Genomic DNA, 18944 nt, shown 5'->3' with positions numbered 1-18944 from the left:
TGGAGTACGAGCTTATAGTTCCCTCACTGGGCTCTCCACCTCCTCTTGCATGGGATTCCTGTTCAGTAATGAAACAGGGCCATGTACTGGCTCACAGGCACTATGCTTCATGACTTCCACCACTATCTCTGAGGAGGCAGTATGGTAATCGTTCGTACAGGGTGGAAAAACAGGTAGCACCGGCCCTGATTGTTAACTGATGAGGGTAGTCCAGTGAGCCTCACTAATCACCCACTTCCCCATTTGGGAGATTTTACTCCATTATAACTTTTCAAGTTTAGCTATTTTTAGTTATAATTTTAACTTAGGAACAGCAGGTCCGATGGCTCGCAGAAAACTCCCACACATGCTAAAAATCTTCCTGAAAAACCTCTAGGAGCATACTCTATTTCTGCATGCAATATAAGTCACATGACTCAGCATTATGGCTCATTTTACTGCTGTTATCAGAAAACAATTATTTTATTTATTTAAAAAATTTTTCTATACCGTCATTAAGTTAAATACCATCACAACAGTTTACAGAAGGGCACGATAAAGAGAAATATGGGTGGTATAGATTACAAATTACTCGGTGCCATCATAGTACGGTAACAATTTAAAATAATAAACTAGGTGTGTAAGTTAAACCTGATTGTTGAGCACCTTTCTGGGTCATTAATGTTTAACTAATTGACTGAAGTACAGCCAGAAGTATTATTGCCTAAGTTAAATGTGTAGTTCTTGAATTCTTGAGAGGGACTGAATACATTCATCACAGATACAAGTGATCAACTTCTATTTTTTTGCCTGAATTTTTATGTTGCAGTCTACAGCAGGGGTTGGCTATTCTGATCCTGGAAGATCATTAGCTGGTTGTGTTTTGAAGATATCTCAACTGAATATTCATGAGATAAATTTGCATGCACATTGCCTGAATTGTAAGCAAATCTATTTTATGCATATTCATTAGGATTATCCTGAAAACCCGACCGATTTATGGCCCTCAAAGACTGGAGTTGCCCACCCCTGGTGTTCAGTAAGCAAAACCTCCTTGTGCATTTTAAAGCCATTGGCCCTGTTAGTAAAAATATAACAAGGAATGGAGGTGAGATCAGAGCACAGTATTTTGCCCTGCTCAACTACTGACTAAGTCATGTCTAGCATTCAACCATCACCCATACCAGTCCCTGGTGCACATCCTAATCTGCAGTATTAGGCCCTTGACAATACTTTTGGTGAGCCAGACTGGATCACTTCAATTTATTTGCTTGTTTTTTGTTTGTCCAAAGTAGGGTCCTAAATAAGCAAGTCATCTATTTCCAGTTTATAACTCAGAAAAACTATCAGTGTCACAAACCTCCTCTCATTTTGTGTCCCATCAGGTGGAGGAGATCAGAGGATTCATCGATAAAATTGCTGAAAATGTGGAAGAAGTGAAGAGAAAACACAGTGCCATTCTGGCTGCACCCAACCCAGATGAAAGTAAGACATTTAGCTCATTCTTCTAGCTGCTTTGGTGGAGGGAGCTTTGAAACAGAAGATTTTTCTTTGTTGTAACACAGTTGAAATTACATTAACATTTGTATTCAAAAAAACATGTCCTGTAATGCACTACTATACATGATAGGCGATGTCAGTTTGGTGTGACTGCTTGCAATTTTTTTCACCATTCTCTTTTGCTAAATATTGTTACAAGAACTAGTATTCTGGCATTATCCATGCTAAGTGGGTGTCATGTGCTTCAAACTCTATGTAAATACTGTATGAAGGATAATAATAATTCTGGCAGCAATAAACACGAAGATAGGATCGGTGAAAAAGGACTTTTATTGAATCTTGCCCGACTCTGGCCGAGTTTAGCTCTTCTAGGAGCTGCCTCAGGGGCTTGTCAGCCACAACTGTTGGCTCTTCCACGAGCACACTGTTTTTTTAGTATTTGTAAGATATTACATGTTGAATCTTTTCATACATCTGAACTTATGTATGAGAAATATGCTTATGGCTAAAACCACACAGCTATGGTTTCAACACCAATATTATTGCCCATGTGTCAGCAACAGGACTTCGGTCCATCGTGGAAAATAGTAATGGTGTTGAAACCATAGCTATACTAGTGTGGTTCTAGCCATAAGCATATTTCTCATTCATAAATTCAGATGTATGAAAAGATTCAACATGTAATATCTTGCAAATCCTAAAAAAACAGTGTGCTCGTGGAAGAGCCAACAGTTGTGGCTGACAAGCCCCTGAGGCAGCTCCTAGAAGAGCGAAACTCGGCCAGAGTCGGGCAAGATTCAATAAAAGTCCTTTTTCACCGATCCTATCTTCGTGCTTATTGCTGCTAGCCATCTTGGATCGGCTTCCGCTTTGTTTTTTGGGACCTAATAATAATTCTGGACAGTTAGAAGCACATTTTCATCATGATCTGGCTTCCTAACTAGGGATTTAGGTGACTAGATCCCACAGGGGTAGGGGAAGGATACATTTCCCCTTTCACAGCTGCTAACTAGGCAGCTAAATTTTAGCTGTTCAAAATATGGACAGCTCTAAAGGCACAGGGCTGGGGGGACTTAACCATTGAGTGCAGATCTTCAGTGCTAAGTGGCTAAATTTACCCTCTGACCCATAGCATACAAAAGGTAGGACTAAATCTGGGTGCTTAGTGTTACAATCGTGATAGTGGACCCAGTGATTGTGTAACAGTCTTACCTTGGCTTGAACCTGGACTGCGGTAGGCAGCCGGTTAGGGGGTCAAGGGCGCAATCCAGTCCCCAGAGGCAGGCAGCAAGCAAGAGATGGTCCATGGCACAATCCGGGTCAGAGAGGCAGGCAGCAAGCAAGAGAAGGTCCAAGGAGCAAGCTGGGTCAAAGAGGCAGGCAGCAAGCAAGAGAAGGTCCAAGGAGCAAGCCGGGCCAGAGAGGCAGGAAGCAAGCAAGAGAAGGTCCAAGGAGCAAGCCGGGTCAGAGAGGCAGGCAGCAAGCAAGAGAAGGTCCAAGGAGCAAGCCGGATCAGAGAGGCAGGCAGCAAGCAAGAGAAGGTCAAAGGCACAATCCGGTCAGAAGCAGCAAGTGAATCCGAGGAGTAGCACCAGCACAAGCAAGCCTGTAGCCAAGGCAATGCTGTGCTGAAGAGTTGCGTTTAAATAGTCCCTGTTCCCATGTTAGTGTGGGAACTTCCAAGGAAGGTGATGACGTACCGTGGTGGGAGGACTCCTGATGCGGCGTGCGTCAAAGCGCACTGCAGCTGGGGAATGCCGCCGAGGAATGCGGCTTCTGGCCCCCGACAGAAGCAACAGATGCGTAAGAGCGCTGAACGGAAGCACTTAGATTTAGGATCAGTTTTAGCCACAGGTTGGAGCAGTGAAAATGAGTCTAAGCTAAGTTTTTGCAAGCGATCTTATGCACTAGAAGATCAATATTCAGTGGGCCAATGAGAGGGAGAGCTATCTGGGTAACTTACCTGGATATTCAGTGGAACATACCCAGATGAGTATTCTGCTGAATATACTTGGGTAAAGTTACCCGGGTAACATTAGGACAGCTATTTTTCTGAGCAGATTTACTTGGTTAACTTTAGCCAGATAGTGCTGAATATCAGCACACTTACTAAAGTTTAGCTCCACCCCCAGAATCCCAAGTACCGCCTCTTTTTACTCGCTAAATTTTGTGTAAGTAGTGAGTTACCCGGGAGGGGGATTTTCGGGTGGAATGTTTAATTCCCATTTTTTGTCTGAGTAACACCAAGGGGCAGATTTTCAAAGGCTACGTGCATAACCTGAGAAAATCTGCCCCTGTGTGCGCCGAGCCTATTTTGCGTAGGTTCGGCAGCGCGCGCAAGCCCCGGGACGCGCGTATGTCCCGGGGCTTGCAAAAAGGGGTGGGGCAAGGGCGGGGGCAGGGGGGTGGCCGGAGCCTCCAGGCACAGCGGCCATTTGCCGCTGTGCCTGGGATCGTGGGCCGGCCGATTTCGGAGCAGCCTTGGAGGGAACGGAGGAAGGCTGAGTGGCTTGGCACGCGCAAGTTGCACAATTGTGCACCCCCTTGCGCGCGCCGACCCTGGATTTTATAACATGCGCGCACCTTTTAAAATTTGGCCCTAAATGTTAACCTGACAAATCCTTTGAATAGCTTCTGTTCCTGGACTTGCTGCTTTATGGAGAAGCTGGTCCAGGAATCAACGAGAGGTGGAGCTATTTTCAACATAATCCTTAGTGGCATGCAGGATTTGGTGTAAGAGGTAATGGTAGTGGGGACCACTTGGCATTAGTGATCGTAACACGGTCAAATTTGACTTACTAACTGGAGGGAGGACATTAAGGTAGACTGCTGCTCTAGAATTTAACTTTTAAAAGGGAGACTATGATAAAATGAGGAAAATTGAAAAAAACCTAAAAGATGAAGCTGCAAAGGTTAAGGGTTTCTATCAGGTGTTACGCCCGTCGGTTGCAGATGGCTGCTTCCGCTGTTGCTCACCTCTGTCTTCTCTGCACCGTCTTCTATGGGTGGTCTCGCGGCCTCCGCCAGCTATCGCAGCCTGTCTGCCTCAGTTCCCGGGCCCCCCTAGAAGGCGTGGACGCTGATGACCACCATCTTACCCTCGGGGTACCTTAAGCGCGCGTGTGCGCTCCCAGGCCAGTCTTATGCACATCATGGCGGGAACCTCGGGGGCATCCCCCTCAGATGACTTCATTCACCTTGGACTCTTAAGCCGGCTGGCCCTGTCTGGCTACGACTTGGCAATGAGTTCCCTCATTGCTGAATCCGCTTCACTCACTACGGACTTCCCGTTCCAGCTCCTGCTACCTTGGCGTGAGACGTCCCGGGTACCCGCTCCTCGGTGGCCCTTCCTTAGTCTCTGGATATCAGCTCCTCAGAGGGCCTTGCGCCTAGGACCGCTGCCTGCCTCATTACCCGGGGCTACCCTGGAATCCTCGCTGCTACTTCTATGTGAGTACTCCGCTTTGCGGACCCATGCCATATTGCCTCTACCGAGAAACCCTCATCGGTGTACCCCACTCTGCGGACCACTACCATATCATCTCTACAGAGGAACCCTCATTGGTGTACCCTGCGCTGCGGGTCATTACCGTATCCTCTACAGAGGGACTCTTGCCGGTGTACCCCACTCTGCAGACCACTATCGTATCATCTCTACAGAGGACTCCTCCTTGGGTATACCTCATTGTACAGACCTTGTGGCACCTCAGTGTCTGTAAGACTTTTTATGTTACACTCCCCGCTTCGCGGGCAGTGTCACTCTAATGCTCTATTGAACTCAAGGACACCCAAGCTTCTCTGACGTCAGCTCCTATGCTAACGCTCCGAGGCTCCACCTCCTGGGCCACTCTCTCTAGCTCCTCCTCCTGTCTTCTCAGCTTGCTCTTGTTGATCTCTCTCTCTCTCTCTCTCCAGCTCCTGCTGCCCCTCGCACTCCGCAGCTGAGACCTCACCTCCCGATGGTGAGGCTCTCGGGGCTCCTCTCTGTTGCCGGTACCATGCCTCACCTCGGCCCAGGGCCTACATACCCACAAATCCTAACATAACATAGAAACATAGAAATGACAGCAGAAGAAGACCAAACGGCCCATCCAGTCTGCCCAGCAAGCTTTCGCACTTTTTTTTTCTCTCATATACTTATTTGTTTCTCTTGGCTCTTAGTAACCTTTTTTTATTCTATTTCCCTTCTACCCCCGCCATTAATGTAGAGAGCAGTGAAGGAACTGCAGCTAAGTGAAATAGCTTAATTTAGTTAGGGATATTAACCACCGCAATAAGCAAGCTACACCCATGCTTATCTGTTTATTCAGACTATGTAATTCAGTCCTTGTTGGTTGTTGCCTGAATATAGTTCCACCTTTCTTCATTCCCCCCTGCCGTTGAAGCAGAGAGCCATGCTGGCTTTGCATTGAAAGTGAATTATCAGACTTGCTCCCCTGCCGTTGAAGCAGAGGGCTATGCTGGATATGCGTGAATTGTCAAAACTTCCTCCCCTGCCGTTGAAGCGGAGAGTTATGCTGAATTTGCGTTGAAAGTGAAGTATCAGGTATTTTGGGTTTGGGGTAGTAACCGCCGTAACAAGCAAGCTACTCCCCTGCTTTTATGTGGTTGCAAATCCTTTTTTCCACATTTCCTCCATCTTAGAAGCAGTGGCATAGCCAGAACTGAGTTTTTTTTTGGAGGGGGCCCCAAGGCTAACATGGTGGGCAGTAGGTTTACAGGTTTGAGTCCTACTAGTTGTACTTTTATTGATAAATAATGCCTTAAAAGTGAATTTTAAAAACTCAACGCCTTCATTAATTAGGGGATGTGCAAATATGTTAGGCTTACATTCATTGAGCAGATTTTAAAAGCCTCTTGGTTACGTGCGTAAATTCCACTGTGCGCACATGGGGGGGGGGGGGGGGGTATGTGGGCATTTCGGGACTTGAACCAGAAATCTGCATGTAAATACTTCCGTGATCCGGCACGCTCAGATGCCTCTTTCTGCATAACTTTAATTCTGCTGTGGATGCCGTGCAAGTAATAAAAGTAAAAAAAATCTAGGCAGATCTGCAGGGTTACAAGAGTCAGGGCTAATTTGGGGGAGTGCAGACTATAAAGCTGGGGGGTTTGGAGGACCTCTCCTCTTATCTGGGCGAACTGGGAATGAACTGGTAAAACAGGCAATGACATTGGCAGGCCTCCCTTTTAAAAACCTCCCAGTTATATAGTAGAAGCGAGATTGCACGTGCATGCATGCGCCCACTTAATATTCAGCACACGTGCCCACAGCAAGACTTTTTTATAATGTGCATGCATATGTGCATGTATGTTATAAAATGGCCGCATGCCTGGATGCGGGCCAATGAACGAGCACACGTGCCCGCACACCAGTATGAAAATTACCATCTTACCCCTAGATCTATCAAAATACTATAAATATAGCTCACAATAAAAAAAATTTAAAAAAAAAGGGGGGGGGGGGGGGGTAATTTCCACAAGTCACAATAAATTTATCGCACCAGCACTAATTTTCACATTGCATGCTGATTAGTTCAGGGGAGGAGAAAAGGGGGTGAGAGAGAGAAAGAGAGAGAGAGAATCTCTGTAGAGACCAGTATGTAACTTTACTATTTATACCACTGTAAGAGGGGGCACTTTTATCTCTGGGAGGGGTTTGGGGGGGGGCAGTTTTACATACACAGGGGCCGATGCAATACAGTGCGCTCAGCCGAGCGCACTGTATAACCCGCAGTCAGACGCTGGATAAATAGGCGCTAATCCACCCCCTAATGCAATAGGGGGATTAGCGCCTATTTAACGCGTGTCCGACATGGAGTGAATGAGAGAGTGCTCATCACATGCAAATGCGTGTGAATGAGCCTATTACTCATTCACTCCGCATGCAAAAAGATAAATGTGCGTCTCAGACACACATTTAGCACTCAGATATTAACGCCTGCCTGGAGCAGGTGTTAATAGCTGAGCGCATTGAAAAGAAATACAGAAAAACAGAAAAAAATTGCTTTTCTGTACTTCTTTTTTAAAGTAAAAAATAAAATAACTCGGCAGACCGCCGAGTTATGAAGACAGATGCCAGTAAACTCTGTTATGAAAACCGAGGCCGAATTTACCGGCATTGGTCTTCATAACCGGCAGCTGCGGCGGGTCGCGTTAGGAAGGAGGCGCTAAGGTCACGCAAGCGACCCTAGCTCCTCCTTCCTAATGCGACTCCCCTAATTTGAATATTGCATGGCGCCCCCCCCCTTGCGGGCACCATGCGTGCGTTAAAAAAGCGGGCGCTGAAAAGTCAACACCCGCTTTCAGCGCACATAATTGCATCGGCCCCACATTCAGAAGTACGAACAGCAAAGTTGACATCACTCTTACCTTTCATCTCTCCAAGTGACAGAAAATCTTCAGTGATGTCAACTTTGCTGTTCATACCTCTGACTTTATGTAAAACTGTCCCCCCCCCCCAAATCTACCCCACCCCGATTTGAAAGTACCCCCTCTTACAGTGGTATAAATAGTAAAGTTACATACATATTGGTCTCTACTGACATTTTCTTTTTCTCTCTGCTAATTAGCACAGATTTTCATTGTTAACCAGCTAACTTTAGATGGGTAGGGGTATAATGAGTAAGCCAGCAATTAGCTATTTTCCAGGTAGCTTTTGTTGAGTATATTCAGTGGGAAACTTATTCTGCTGAATATTGTTATCCAAATAATGTTAAACAGATAACTGCTGATTGTGTCCTGCAGTGTATTTACAGTATGACTCAGTTTGTGCTTTCAGATTATAGTTACATGCTGAAAGAGGTTTTCTGTCAGTCTGAAGAGCAACTTTTTTGTTTAAAGTTTTTCCTAGTATGCTTTCTGTTCTTGGAACTGATTTCAATGGGGCTATGGGTGATTCAAGAAGAAGGCTAGAGCATTTCTCTCCAGTCCCTTTTCACTTTGAGCTTGGTATTCACCTGAGAAACTCTCAAGGGAATACACTGTTGTCTGAGGCTCTGTTCCAGGTACTGTTAAGGAAGAATTTAAGTTTCACTGAGAATTTCAGAGCTCCCTATATGCTCTGCCCTGCCCCCAGTTTCCCATGGTTCCCTCTCTTTTCTAGAGTATTAGCTGTAGATCTTAGTAAGTCTTGCTGCTGCTTTAGAGAAAGGAAGAGACAGTCCTGCTCAGAATTTTGGGTTCTCAGCAGTGAACTAACTTGTGGTAAAATGCTTTCAAACGTGTCTTCGCTCTGGACATTTGGGTGAAAGGTAAATACATTTAGTACTAGGGATGTGCTTCGTTTAACGCTATTGGGTCGGGCTTCGTTTTGGGCGCTCCGCGGAAAATTTCATTTTCCCAGGGGTCGTTTTTTTTCGGCAATTTTCGATGAAGTGCGTTAGTGTGCACTAATGGGCCTTACTGTGCACTAACAACCAGTTAGTGTGCACTATCTCAGCATTAGTGCACAGTACACCGAACGAGACTGTGCGCACTAGCTAGATGTTAATGCGCATTAAGGCTTACAGCACACTAAGTATGTAGTAGTGCACTGTAACTAATGTTAGTGTGCACTAAAAAAAATGCAATTTAAAAATTAAAAATTATCAATTCAGAGGAGTTTGTTAGCTAGAAAAACAGTGCGCACTAATTGGTATTACTGCGCACTAAGTGATATGCAGTGTGCAGTAACTTCGTTAGTGCGCACTAACACGAAATACGAATTTTGCCAAAACTTTGGCAAAATCTGCTTCGGTTATCGGGACTACTGAACCATGACGAATTAGACAATATCGTTGACATTATCTAATTCGTCAAAAACGAATGCACATCCCTACTTAGGACTATTAAGTCCATTCCAAAACAGAACATACATGCTGCCACCACTGTAGATATATTTTGGGAATCTATAGTCTTCCTATGTGGATTCCTTCTCAATTTTGACTCCCATGCACACACCAGTAATGATAGCGTCTAAAGCTTTTTTTTACTCACAAAGAATGTGAACCCTAACTTCCAGAACTCAATTTATGTACATTCAATTATAATACAATTTATGGGGAGGACCGGGTCTGTGATTGAATTGCAAGGCAGAAGCTTGATTATATAATGGTTTAATCTCTAAAACAGTAGACTGGATTTATATATATATATATGTGTACAGCAAGACAGTACTTAAATAAAAAGGGAATTAAAATGGAAAGGAAAACAAAAACACTTCTATAGACTAAGGGGGTCATTTTCCAAGGAGTTACCATGGGTGATAATTCCGCAAATTCCGCTAACAGCCGTTAACGCGATTTGCGAATGCAAATTTTTAATTTTGTATTCAGGGGGCGGAGTTGGGGCGGAGCAAATGTAAAGTAGGAAGGATTTATCATGTGCCGCGAAACAGCCGCAGTGTTAGCGCGGCTCCTAACGCAGCCAATAACTACACCTCTTTCATTTGCGTTACGTTGGGCGCTAGAGGCCGGTAAAGGTTTATCGCAGTTCACGATGTTTCCAGACAGGCCTGTTTCAGTATGCTGCAGGCTAGGAGAGAGAGAGAGAGAGATATTGGAAAATGAGGCCCTAAATTAGGTGTGCATTACCTTCCCAGTACCCCACAATCTTTGGAGAGTGAGAAAAGAACAGTTACGAACCAGGATTTCTGCTTTTCTCACAGGACAAGCAGGATGGTAGTCCTCACATATGGGTGACATCATCAGGATGGAGCCCAATCACGGAACACCTTTGTCAAAGTTTCTAGAACTTTGACTGGCACCTACTGGGCATCCCAGCATAGCACCAACCCTGTAGCCAGCAGGGATCCCCCTTCAGTCTTCTTTTTTCCGCGCAGCAGTAGCCACGTGGGTTAAGGAGCTCTTCAGAGATTCATGACAGGAATTTTTCCTTACGGAACTTCATCAAAATTTTCAAAAAAATGTTTTACCCTTCAGGGGTCCCCTTATCGATATCTTTGCTCCGCGGTCAAATGGTAAGTTTTTACCTGCTTGCGGTTGATTCCCATCGAGTTTTTCCCTCGCGGCCTACCGGCCATAGACTGCACCACGGCTAAATTTTGTTGAGGCGATGGCGTCCGGTTTCCGTCGGTGCCCTGACTGTACTCGAACGATGTCCATCACTGACCCTCACACGGTCTGTGTGATGTGTTTGGGGGTCCGACCATGATGTCTTTACTTGCACCAAATGTGCCCAAATGACACCAAAGGGTCGCAAGGCTAGGCTGGAGAAGTTGGGACTTCTCTTTCGGCCAAAAACCCTGACTCCATCGATAGTTTAGATGTCGTCTGAATCAGTACCGTCTACTTTGCGCCAGCACCGGGAAACCGCTGCTGCCCGACCAGCTTTGACGACTCTGCGGGTGTTGACCCCCTCTGTTCCTCCTCAGGAGAAAGACAGAGGAGAACATTGAGAAAAACATTGACACCGCCATCAAAAAGCTCAGGCCACCGATACAGGCAAGCCCTCTGCATCGATGTCATCTTAGCCACCGACAAAGATGTCTCGAACAGAAAAGGCCCTATCCTCTTCTGTCTCTGGGTCCCGAGGCATTCCCCACCTGGACAGGTGCCGGGATCCGCGATTCCACCTTCACCGGTGGACCCTCCGGCTACACCAGTGTTGCCTCCTACTCTGGAACCGGGTATGCATGCCCCAGTTTCCATGAGGAATTGGATTCCTCATGGGTTCAAACCTCCATCGATGCCGGTGCCGGCTCCTGCTCCGGCCACCGATTCGATACCCAAGGCGCTTGCACCGCTATTGGCAAGAATGGATAAGTTAATCGGTGCCCTTCCACCGGTGCATCCAAGGGAACCGATGGCCCCGATTCCTTCCTCACCGATACCCTTGTCATCGGAATAAGAAGAATCACCGATCTCCATCCCGCCCTCCGGAGTGCTGCCTCCATTGATGCCTCCATTGATGTCTTCGATTCCACCTTCAAGGCCATCGATGCCCAGGCCCGGACCTTCCGGAATAACACCATTACTCCCTTCTGATGAACATATGGGAGCTGGTGATGAGCCATACAATCCCTGGACCGATGATTCGTCCCAGGATTCAGATGATCTGCCTTCACAGCCCTCTCCTCCTGATGAAAGGAAGCGTTCTCCTCCAGAGGACTTTTCCTTTATCAACTTTGTAAAGGAAATGTCTGAAACGGTTCCATTCCAGCTTCAGACCGAAGGGGACTCTAGGCATCAGATGTTAGAACTTCTCCAATTTCTCGATGCTCCTAAGGAAATCATGTCTATCCCTATTCATGACATCCTCTTGGACCTTTTAAAGAGAAATAGGGAGCACCCTGGCTCTGTGGCACCTGTCAACCGTAAGGCAGATGCCACCTATCTAGTTCAGCCAGGCCCTGGCTTCCAGAGAGCTCAACTAGATCATCATTCAGTAGTTGTGGAGTCAGCCCAGAAGCGGGCACGATGCTCCAAACCCCACTCTTCCATTCCCCCAGGAAAGGAACAGAAATTTCTGGATGCGTTTGGAAGGCGAGTATTTCATGGGTCAATGTTCATCTCTCACATTGCTTCCTATCAATTATACATGACCCAGTACAATAGGGCCCTGTTTACGAAGATTCAGGAATTTGCTGAAACCTTACCTCTGCAATTTCAGGTCCAGCTTTATGCCCTAGCACAAAAGGGTCTAGATGCTGGCAAACATGAAGTACGGTCGGCATATGACATCTTCGATACCGCCTCCAGAGTTTCGGCAGCAGGAATTAGTGCGAGAAGATGGGCCTGGCTAAAGTCTTCAGACCTCAGGCCAGAAGTACAGGACAGGTTAGCTAACTTGCCCTGTGCTGGGGATAATCTTTTTGGAGAAAAGATTCAAGAAGCAGTGGCGCAGCTCAAGGACCACCAGGAGACTCTGCACCAGCTCTCCTTATTGCCTTCTGATCTCTCGTCCTCTTCCAAAGATCTTTTAGGAGAGAATCCAAGAGACAATTCTACCAGCAAAGGAGATTCTATCCCCCAGCGTCCAGAGCTCGAGCTTCTAAGCCTTACCAGAAAGGCCAATCCAAGCAACCTCGAGTACAGAAGTCACAGCCAGTCCCCCAGCCAGGTCCAGCATCTGGCTTTTGACTCCTTCCTAGAGAGCAGTACCCAGCCTCCGCTTCCGACCATTCCTGTCTGAGGCCGGTTGTGCCACATTTTGAAACCATGGCATACAGTCACCACAGATCAGTGGGTACTCGCTGTAATAACCCAAGGTTACCACCTCAACTTTCTCTCTGTTCCACCGGATTCCCCACCTCGGCTGACGTGGGGAACATCCGACCATTCATCACTCCTGGAGCAGGAGGTCTCCCTCTCCTCCAGTCCCGAGCAATAGAGCCAGTGCCCCTCTCCCAACAGGGGCAGGAGTTCTATTCCTGGTATTTCCTGATACCAAAAAAGTCAGGTGGTGTTCGCCCAATACTGGATCTTCGCACCTTAAACGAATACCTACAAAGAGAAAAGTTCAAGATGGTGACCTTGGGTTTGCTTCTTCCCCTTCTCCAAAGGGAAGACTGGCTCTGCTCTCTAGACCTCCAGGACACCTACACACACATTTCAATTACTCAGTCACATTGCAGATTCCTGCAGTTCCTAGTAGGCCCAAAATACTTCCAATATCGAGTGTTACCATTCGGCCTAGCATGTGCCCCATGAGTCTTCACCAAGTGCCTCGTAGTGGTAGCTGCCTTTCTCAGGAGTCAAAGTGTCCACATCTACCCCTATCTCGACGATTGGTTGATCAGGGCTCCTACTCAGCAAGCTGAGGTGACGTCTCTACGTCTCACGTGACATGCCCTGATCTCCCTAGGGTTTCTCATAAACTATCTAAAATCCAGGCTAGTTCCCTCTCAAACCCTATCGTTCATAGGGGCAGACTTGGACACTCTAAAAGCGAAAGCCTTCCTACCTCAGGATCGAGCTTTCACTCTCGCTTCTCTGGTCCATCGACTGCAGTCTCGACAGCACTCAACTGCAAGTCATATGGCCTCCTCTGTGCATGTCACTCCCATGGCCTGCCTGGCCATGAGAGTAATGCAGTGGACTCTAAAATCGCAGTGGATTAAGTATTCTCAGCCAATGTCCACCATTGTCCACATCACCAGCCAGCTCCGCTTATTGCTGGCTTGGAGGATAAATCAATCCAATCTGCTTCAAGGCCTTCCATTTCAGGCTCCAGACCCTCAAATAACCTTGACAACAGATGCCTCCAACCTCGGCTGGGGTGCACATGTTGCAAACCTGCAACCTCAGGGCATTTGGTCTCCAGAGGAAGCCAAACACCAAATCAATTTCCTGGAGCTTCGTGCAATCAGATATGCTCTCAGGGCTTTTCAGGATCACCTTTCCAACCAGGTAATCCTGATTCAAACTGACAACCAGGTGGCCATGTGGTATATCAAGTAAGGGAGAACAGGCTCCTACCTCCTGTGTCAGGAAGCTGCGCAGATATGGGCGGAAGCCCTTTCCCACTCGATGTACCTCAGGGCCACCTACTTGCCGGGAGTGGACAATGTGTTGGCAGACAAGCTGAGTCACACTTTTCTACCGCACGAGTGGTCCCTCAACCCCACTGTAGCAGACTCAATATTCCAACGTTGGGGTTACCCTCACATAGACCTCTTTGCGTCAATTCACAACCGCAAAGTAGGGAACTTCTGCTCTCTCACTCGCAGCCAACACCTTCAGCCAAGAGATGCTTTCTCCCTCTCGTGGGCCAGCAGTCTCCTTTATACGTACCCTCCACTTCCACTCATTTCAAAGACTCTCGTGAAGTTGCGAAGGGACAAGGGACTAATGATTCTCATAGCCCCTCATTAGCCACGCCAGTTCTGGTTTCCAATTCTCCACGACCTATCAGTACATCGGCACATTCCTCTGGGGAAGGACCCGCTTCTGATCACTCAGAACAACGGCTGCCTTCGTCATCCCAACCTCCAGGCCCTCTCCCTGACTGCCTGGATGTTGAAAGGTTAATCTTCAAACTCTTAACCTTTGAGAACCAGTTTCCCATGTCCTAGTAGCTTCACGAAAGCCTTCCACAAGGCAGTCTTATCGTTACAAATGGAACAGGTATGCGGTATGGTGTACTTCCATGTCCATCGATCCCTTCACTGTCCCACACCGAAGTTTTTGGACTATCTCTGGCACCTGTCAGAGTCAGGTCTCCAAACTTCCTCTATCAGGGTGCATGTCAGTGCGGTAGCCGCCTTCCATAAAGGTGTCAGATGTACCTATTTCAGTACAATTCCTTGTAACACGCTTTTTGAAGGGCTTGCTCCACCTTAAACCTCCACCTTGCCCTCCGGCCCCTTCCTAGGACCTCAACTTGGTTTTAGGGCGACTCATGAAACCGCCGTTTGAGCCTCTCCAATCCTGTGATCTCCGCCATCTCACTTGGAAGGTGATTTTTCTTTTGGCGATCACTTCTGCTCGCAGAGTTAGTGAGTTACAGGCCTTAGTCACCTACCCGCCTTACACTAAATTTCTGCATGATAGGGTAGTACTCTGCACTCACCCTAAGTTTTTGCCTAAGGTAGTATCGGAGTTTCATATCAATCAATCCATTATACTACCCACCTTCCTTCCCAGGCCCCACTCAAACCCAGGAGAACGGGCTCTGCATACCCTTGACTGTAAACGTGCTCTAGCATTTTATCTAGACCATACAGCTGCCCACAGGAAATGCACTCAATTGTTTTTCCTTCGATCCCATCTAATTGGGCAAACCTGTTGGTAAGCAGACTCTCTCCTCCTGGTTAGCGGACTGTATTTCCTTTTGTTACCAACAGGCAGGCATTCTGCTTCAAGACTGTGTTAAAGCACACTCTGTCAGGGCCATGGCAACATCAGTAGCGCACCTACGCTCAGTGCCACTTGCTGACATCTGTAAGGCTGCTACCTGGAGCTCTCGCCACACCTTTGCAGCCCATTATTGTTTAGACAAGGCTGGCAGACAAGATTCCATCTTCGGCCAGTCTGTGCTACGCAACTTAAGAACATAAGAACATAAGAAAATGCCATACTGGGTCAGACCAAGGGTCCATCAAGCCCAGCATCCTGTTTCCAACAGTGGCCAATCCAGGCCATAAGAACCTGGCAAGTACCCAAAAACTAAGTCTATTCTATGTAACCATTGATAATGGCAGTGGCTATTCTCTAAGTGAACTTAATAGCAGGTAATGGACTTCTCCTCCAAGAACTTATCCAATCCTTTTTTAAACAAAGCTATATTAACTGCACTAACCACATCCTCTGGCAACAAATTCCAGAGTTTAATTGTGCGTTGAGTAAAAAAGAACTTTCTCCGATTAGTTTTAAATGTGCCCCATGCTAACTTCATGGAGTGCCCCCTAGTCTTTCTACTATCCAAAAGAGTAAATAACCGATTCACATCTACCCATTCTAGACCTCTCATGATTTTAAACACCTCTATCATGTCCCCCCTCAGTCATCTCTTCTCCAAGCTGAAAAGTCCTAACCTCTTTAGTCTTTCCTCATAGGGGAGTTGTTCCATTCCCCTTATCATTTGGTAGCCCTTCTCTGTACCTTCTCCATCGCAATTATATCTTTTTTGAGATGCGGCGACCAGAATTGTACACAGTATTCAAGGTGCGGTCTCACCATGGAGCGATACAGAGGCATTATGACATTTTCCGTTTTATTCACCATTCCCTTTCTAATAATTCCCAACATTCTGTTTGCTTTTTTGACTGCCGCAGCACACTGTACCGACGATTTCAATGTGTTATCCACTATGACACCTAGATCTCTTTCTTGGGTTGTAGCACCTAATATGGAACCCAACATTGTGTAATTATAGCATGGGTTATTTTTCCCTATATGCATCACCTTGCACTTATCCACATTAAATTTCATCTGCCATTTGGATGCCCAATTTTCCAGTCTCACAAGGTCTTCCTGCAATTTATCATAATCTGATTGTGATTTAACTACTCTGAACAATTTTGTGTCATCTGCAAATTTGATTATCTCACTCGTCGTATTTCTTTCCAGATCATTTATAAATATATTGAAAAGTAAGGGTCCCAATACAGATCCCTGAGGCACTCCACTGTCCACTCCCTTCCACTGAGAAAATTGCCCATTTAATCCTACTCGCTGTTTCCTGTCTTTTAGCCAGTTTGCAATCCACGAAAGGACATCGCCACCTATCCCATGACTTTTTACTTTTCCTAGAAGCCTCTCATGAGGAACTTTGTCAAACGCCTTCTGAAAATCCAAGTATACTATATCTACACGTTCACCTTTATCCACATGTTTATTAACTCCTTCAAAAAAGTGAAGCAGATTTGTGAGGCAAGACTTGCCCTGGGTAAAGCCATGCTGACTTTGTTCCATTAAACCATGTCTTTCTATATGTTCTGTGATTTTGATGTTTAGAACACTTTTCACTATTTTTCCTGGCACTGAAGTCAGGCTAACTGGTCTGTAGTTTCCCGGATCGCCCCTGGAGCCCTTTTTAAATTCATATACACTATGTAAATTTGTACATAATTCTTATCCTGTAAGCACTCTCTCCTGCTTTTGCCCTTCTCTCCAGTTAGAATTTGTTTAACCTATCTTTTTCTCTAACAGCCTAGTTCCACGTTCCCTGTTATAATGTAACTTTTGTTTGCTCTGTTAACTGGTTCCCCCTAGTTTATTGTAAACCGGTACGATAAGACCTGGTCTTGAGCATCGGTATATTAAAAGAATTTAAATAAAATGAATAAATTTAAATATTGGGGTTACATTTGCTATCCTCCAGTCTTCAGGTACAATGGATGATTTGAATGATAAGTTACAAATTTTTACTAATAGGTCTGAAATTTCATTTTTTAGTTCCTTCAGAACTCTGGGGTGTATACCATCCGGTCCAGGTGATTTACTACTCTTCAGTTTGTCAATCAGGCCTACCACATCTTCTAGGTTCACCGTGATTTGATTCAGTCCATCTGAATCATTAACCATGAAAACCTTCTCCATTACGGGTACCTCCCCAACATCCTCTTCAGTAAACACCGAAGTAAAGAAATCATTTAATCTTTCCGCGATGGCCTTATCTTCTCTAAGTGCCCCTTTAACCCCTCGATCATCTAACGGTCCAACTGACTCCCTCACAGGCTTTCTGCTTCGGATATATTTAAAAAAGTTTTTACTGTGAGTTTTTGCCTCTACAGCCAACTTCTTTTCAAATTCTCTCTTAGCCTGTCTTATCAATGTCTTACATTTAACTTGCCAATGTTTATGCTTTATCCTATTTTCTTCTGTTGGATCCTTCTTCCAATTTTTGAATGAAGATCTTTTGGCTAAAATAGCTTCTTTCACCTCCCCTTTTAACCATGCCGGTAATTGTTTTGCCTTCTTTCCACCTTTCTTAATGTGTGGAATACATCTGGACTGTGCTTCTAGAATGGTATTTTTTAACAATGACAACGCCTCTTGGACATTTTTTACTTTTGTAGCTGCTCCTTTCAGTTTTTTTCTAACAATTTTTCTCATTTTATCAAAGTTTCCCTTTTGAAAGCTTAGCACGAGAGCCTTGGATTTGCATACTGTTCCTTTTCCTGTCATTAAATCAAATTTGATCATATTATGATCACTATTGCCAAGCGGCCCCACCACCGTTACCTCTCTCACCAAGTCTTGTGCTCCACTGAGAATTAGATCTAAAATTGCTCCCTCTCTCGTCGGTTCCTGAATCAATTGCTCCATAAAGCTATCATTTTTTCCATCCAGGAACGTTATCTCTCTAGCGTGACCCGATGATACATTTACCCAGTCTATATTGGGGTAATTGAAGTCTCCCATTATTACTGCACTACCAATTTGGTTAGCTTCCCTAATTTCCATCTCACCATCTTGACCAGGTGGTCGGTAGTATACCCCTATCACTATAGTCTTCCCTGACACACAAGGGATTTCTACCCATAAAGATTCAATTTTGTATTTAGTCTCATGCAGGATGTTTATCCTGTTGGACTCTATGCCATCCCGGACATAAAGTGCCACACCTCCTCCCGAGTGCTCCTCTCTGTTATTGCGATATAATTTGTACCCTGGTATAGCACTGTCCCATTGGTTATCCTCTTTCCACCATGTCTCTGAGATGCCAATTAAGTCTATGTCATCATTTACTGCTATACATTCTAATTCTCCCATCTTACTTCTTAGACTTCTGGCATTAGCATACAAACATTTCAAAGTTTGTTTTTTGTTTGTATTTTCATTCTGCTTTTTTTTTTTTTTTTATTAAACAATTTTTTATTGAACAAACGAAATAGACAACCATACCGCTAGGGGGGGGGTTGCACTTCGCCACCCCCAGCAGCAAATCGTTACAGTATATTGAAACGTTCAAGTAATATCTCCTTTTCTCCCCCCACACCCCCCCTCCACCCAATGATTAGGCGATGGACAATTAAAGGGGGTCCATGGACATCTTATACATTCCGCCATCTCATTCTG

At 45.6% G+C, this 18944-nt stretch overlaps 1 protein-coding gene across 1 annotated transcript in view; it reads left to right on the top strand.

The window, feature by feature from the left end:
- Positions 1–18944, top strand: part of STX1A (syntaxin 1A) — a 447455-nt gene that overhangs the window by 148847 nt on the left and 279664 nt on the right. The window contains exon 3 of the mRNA XM_029613098.1: positions 1365–1464. Within this exon, the coding sequence (XP_029468958.1) occupies positions 1365–1464 (100 nt within the window). The remainder of the gene's footprint in view (positions 1–1364; positions 1465–18944) is intronic.

This window comes from Rhinatrema bivittatum, chromosome 8 (assembly GCF_901001135.1).
Source record: "Rhinatrema bivittatum chromosome 8, aRhiBiv1.1, whole genome shotgun sequence".
Classification (NCBI taxonomy): Eukaryota; Metazoa; Chordata; class Amphibia; order Gymnophiona; family Rhinatrematidae; genus Rhinatrema; species Rhinatrema bivittatum.
Note: the sequence above shows the minus strand (reverse complement) of the source record. Positions and strands in the feature narration are given on the sequence as shown.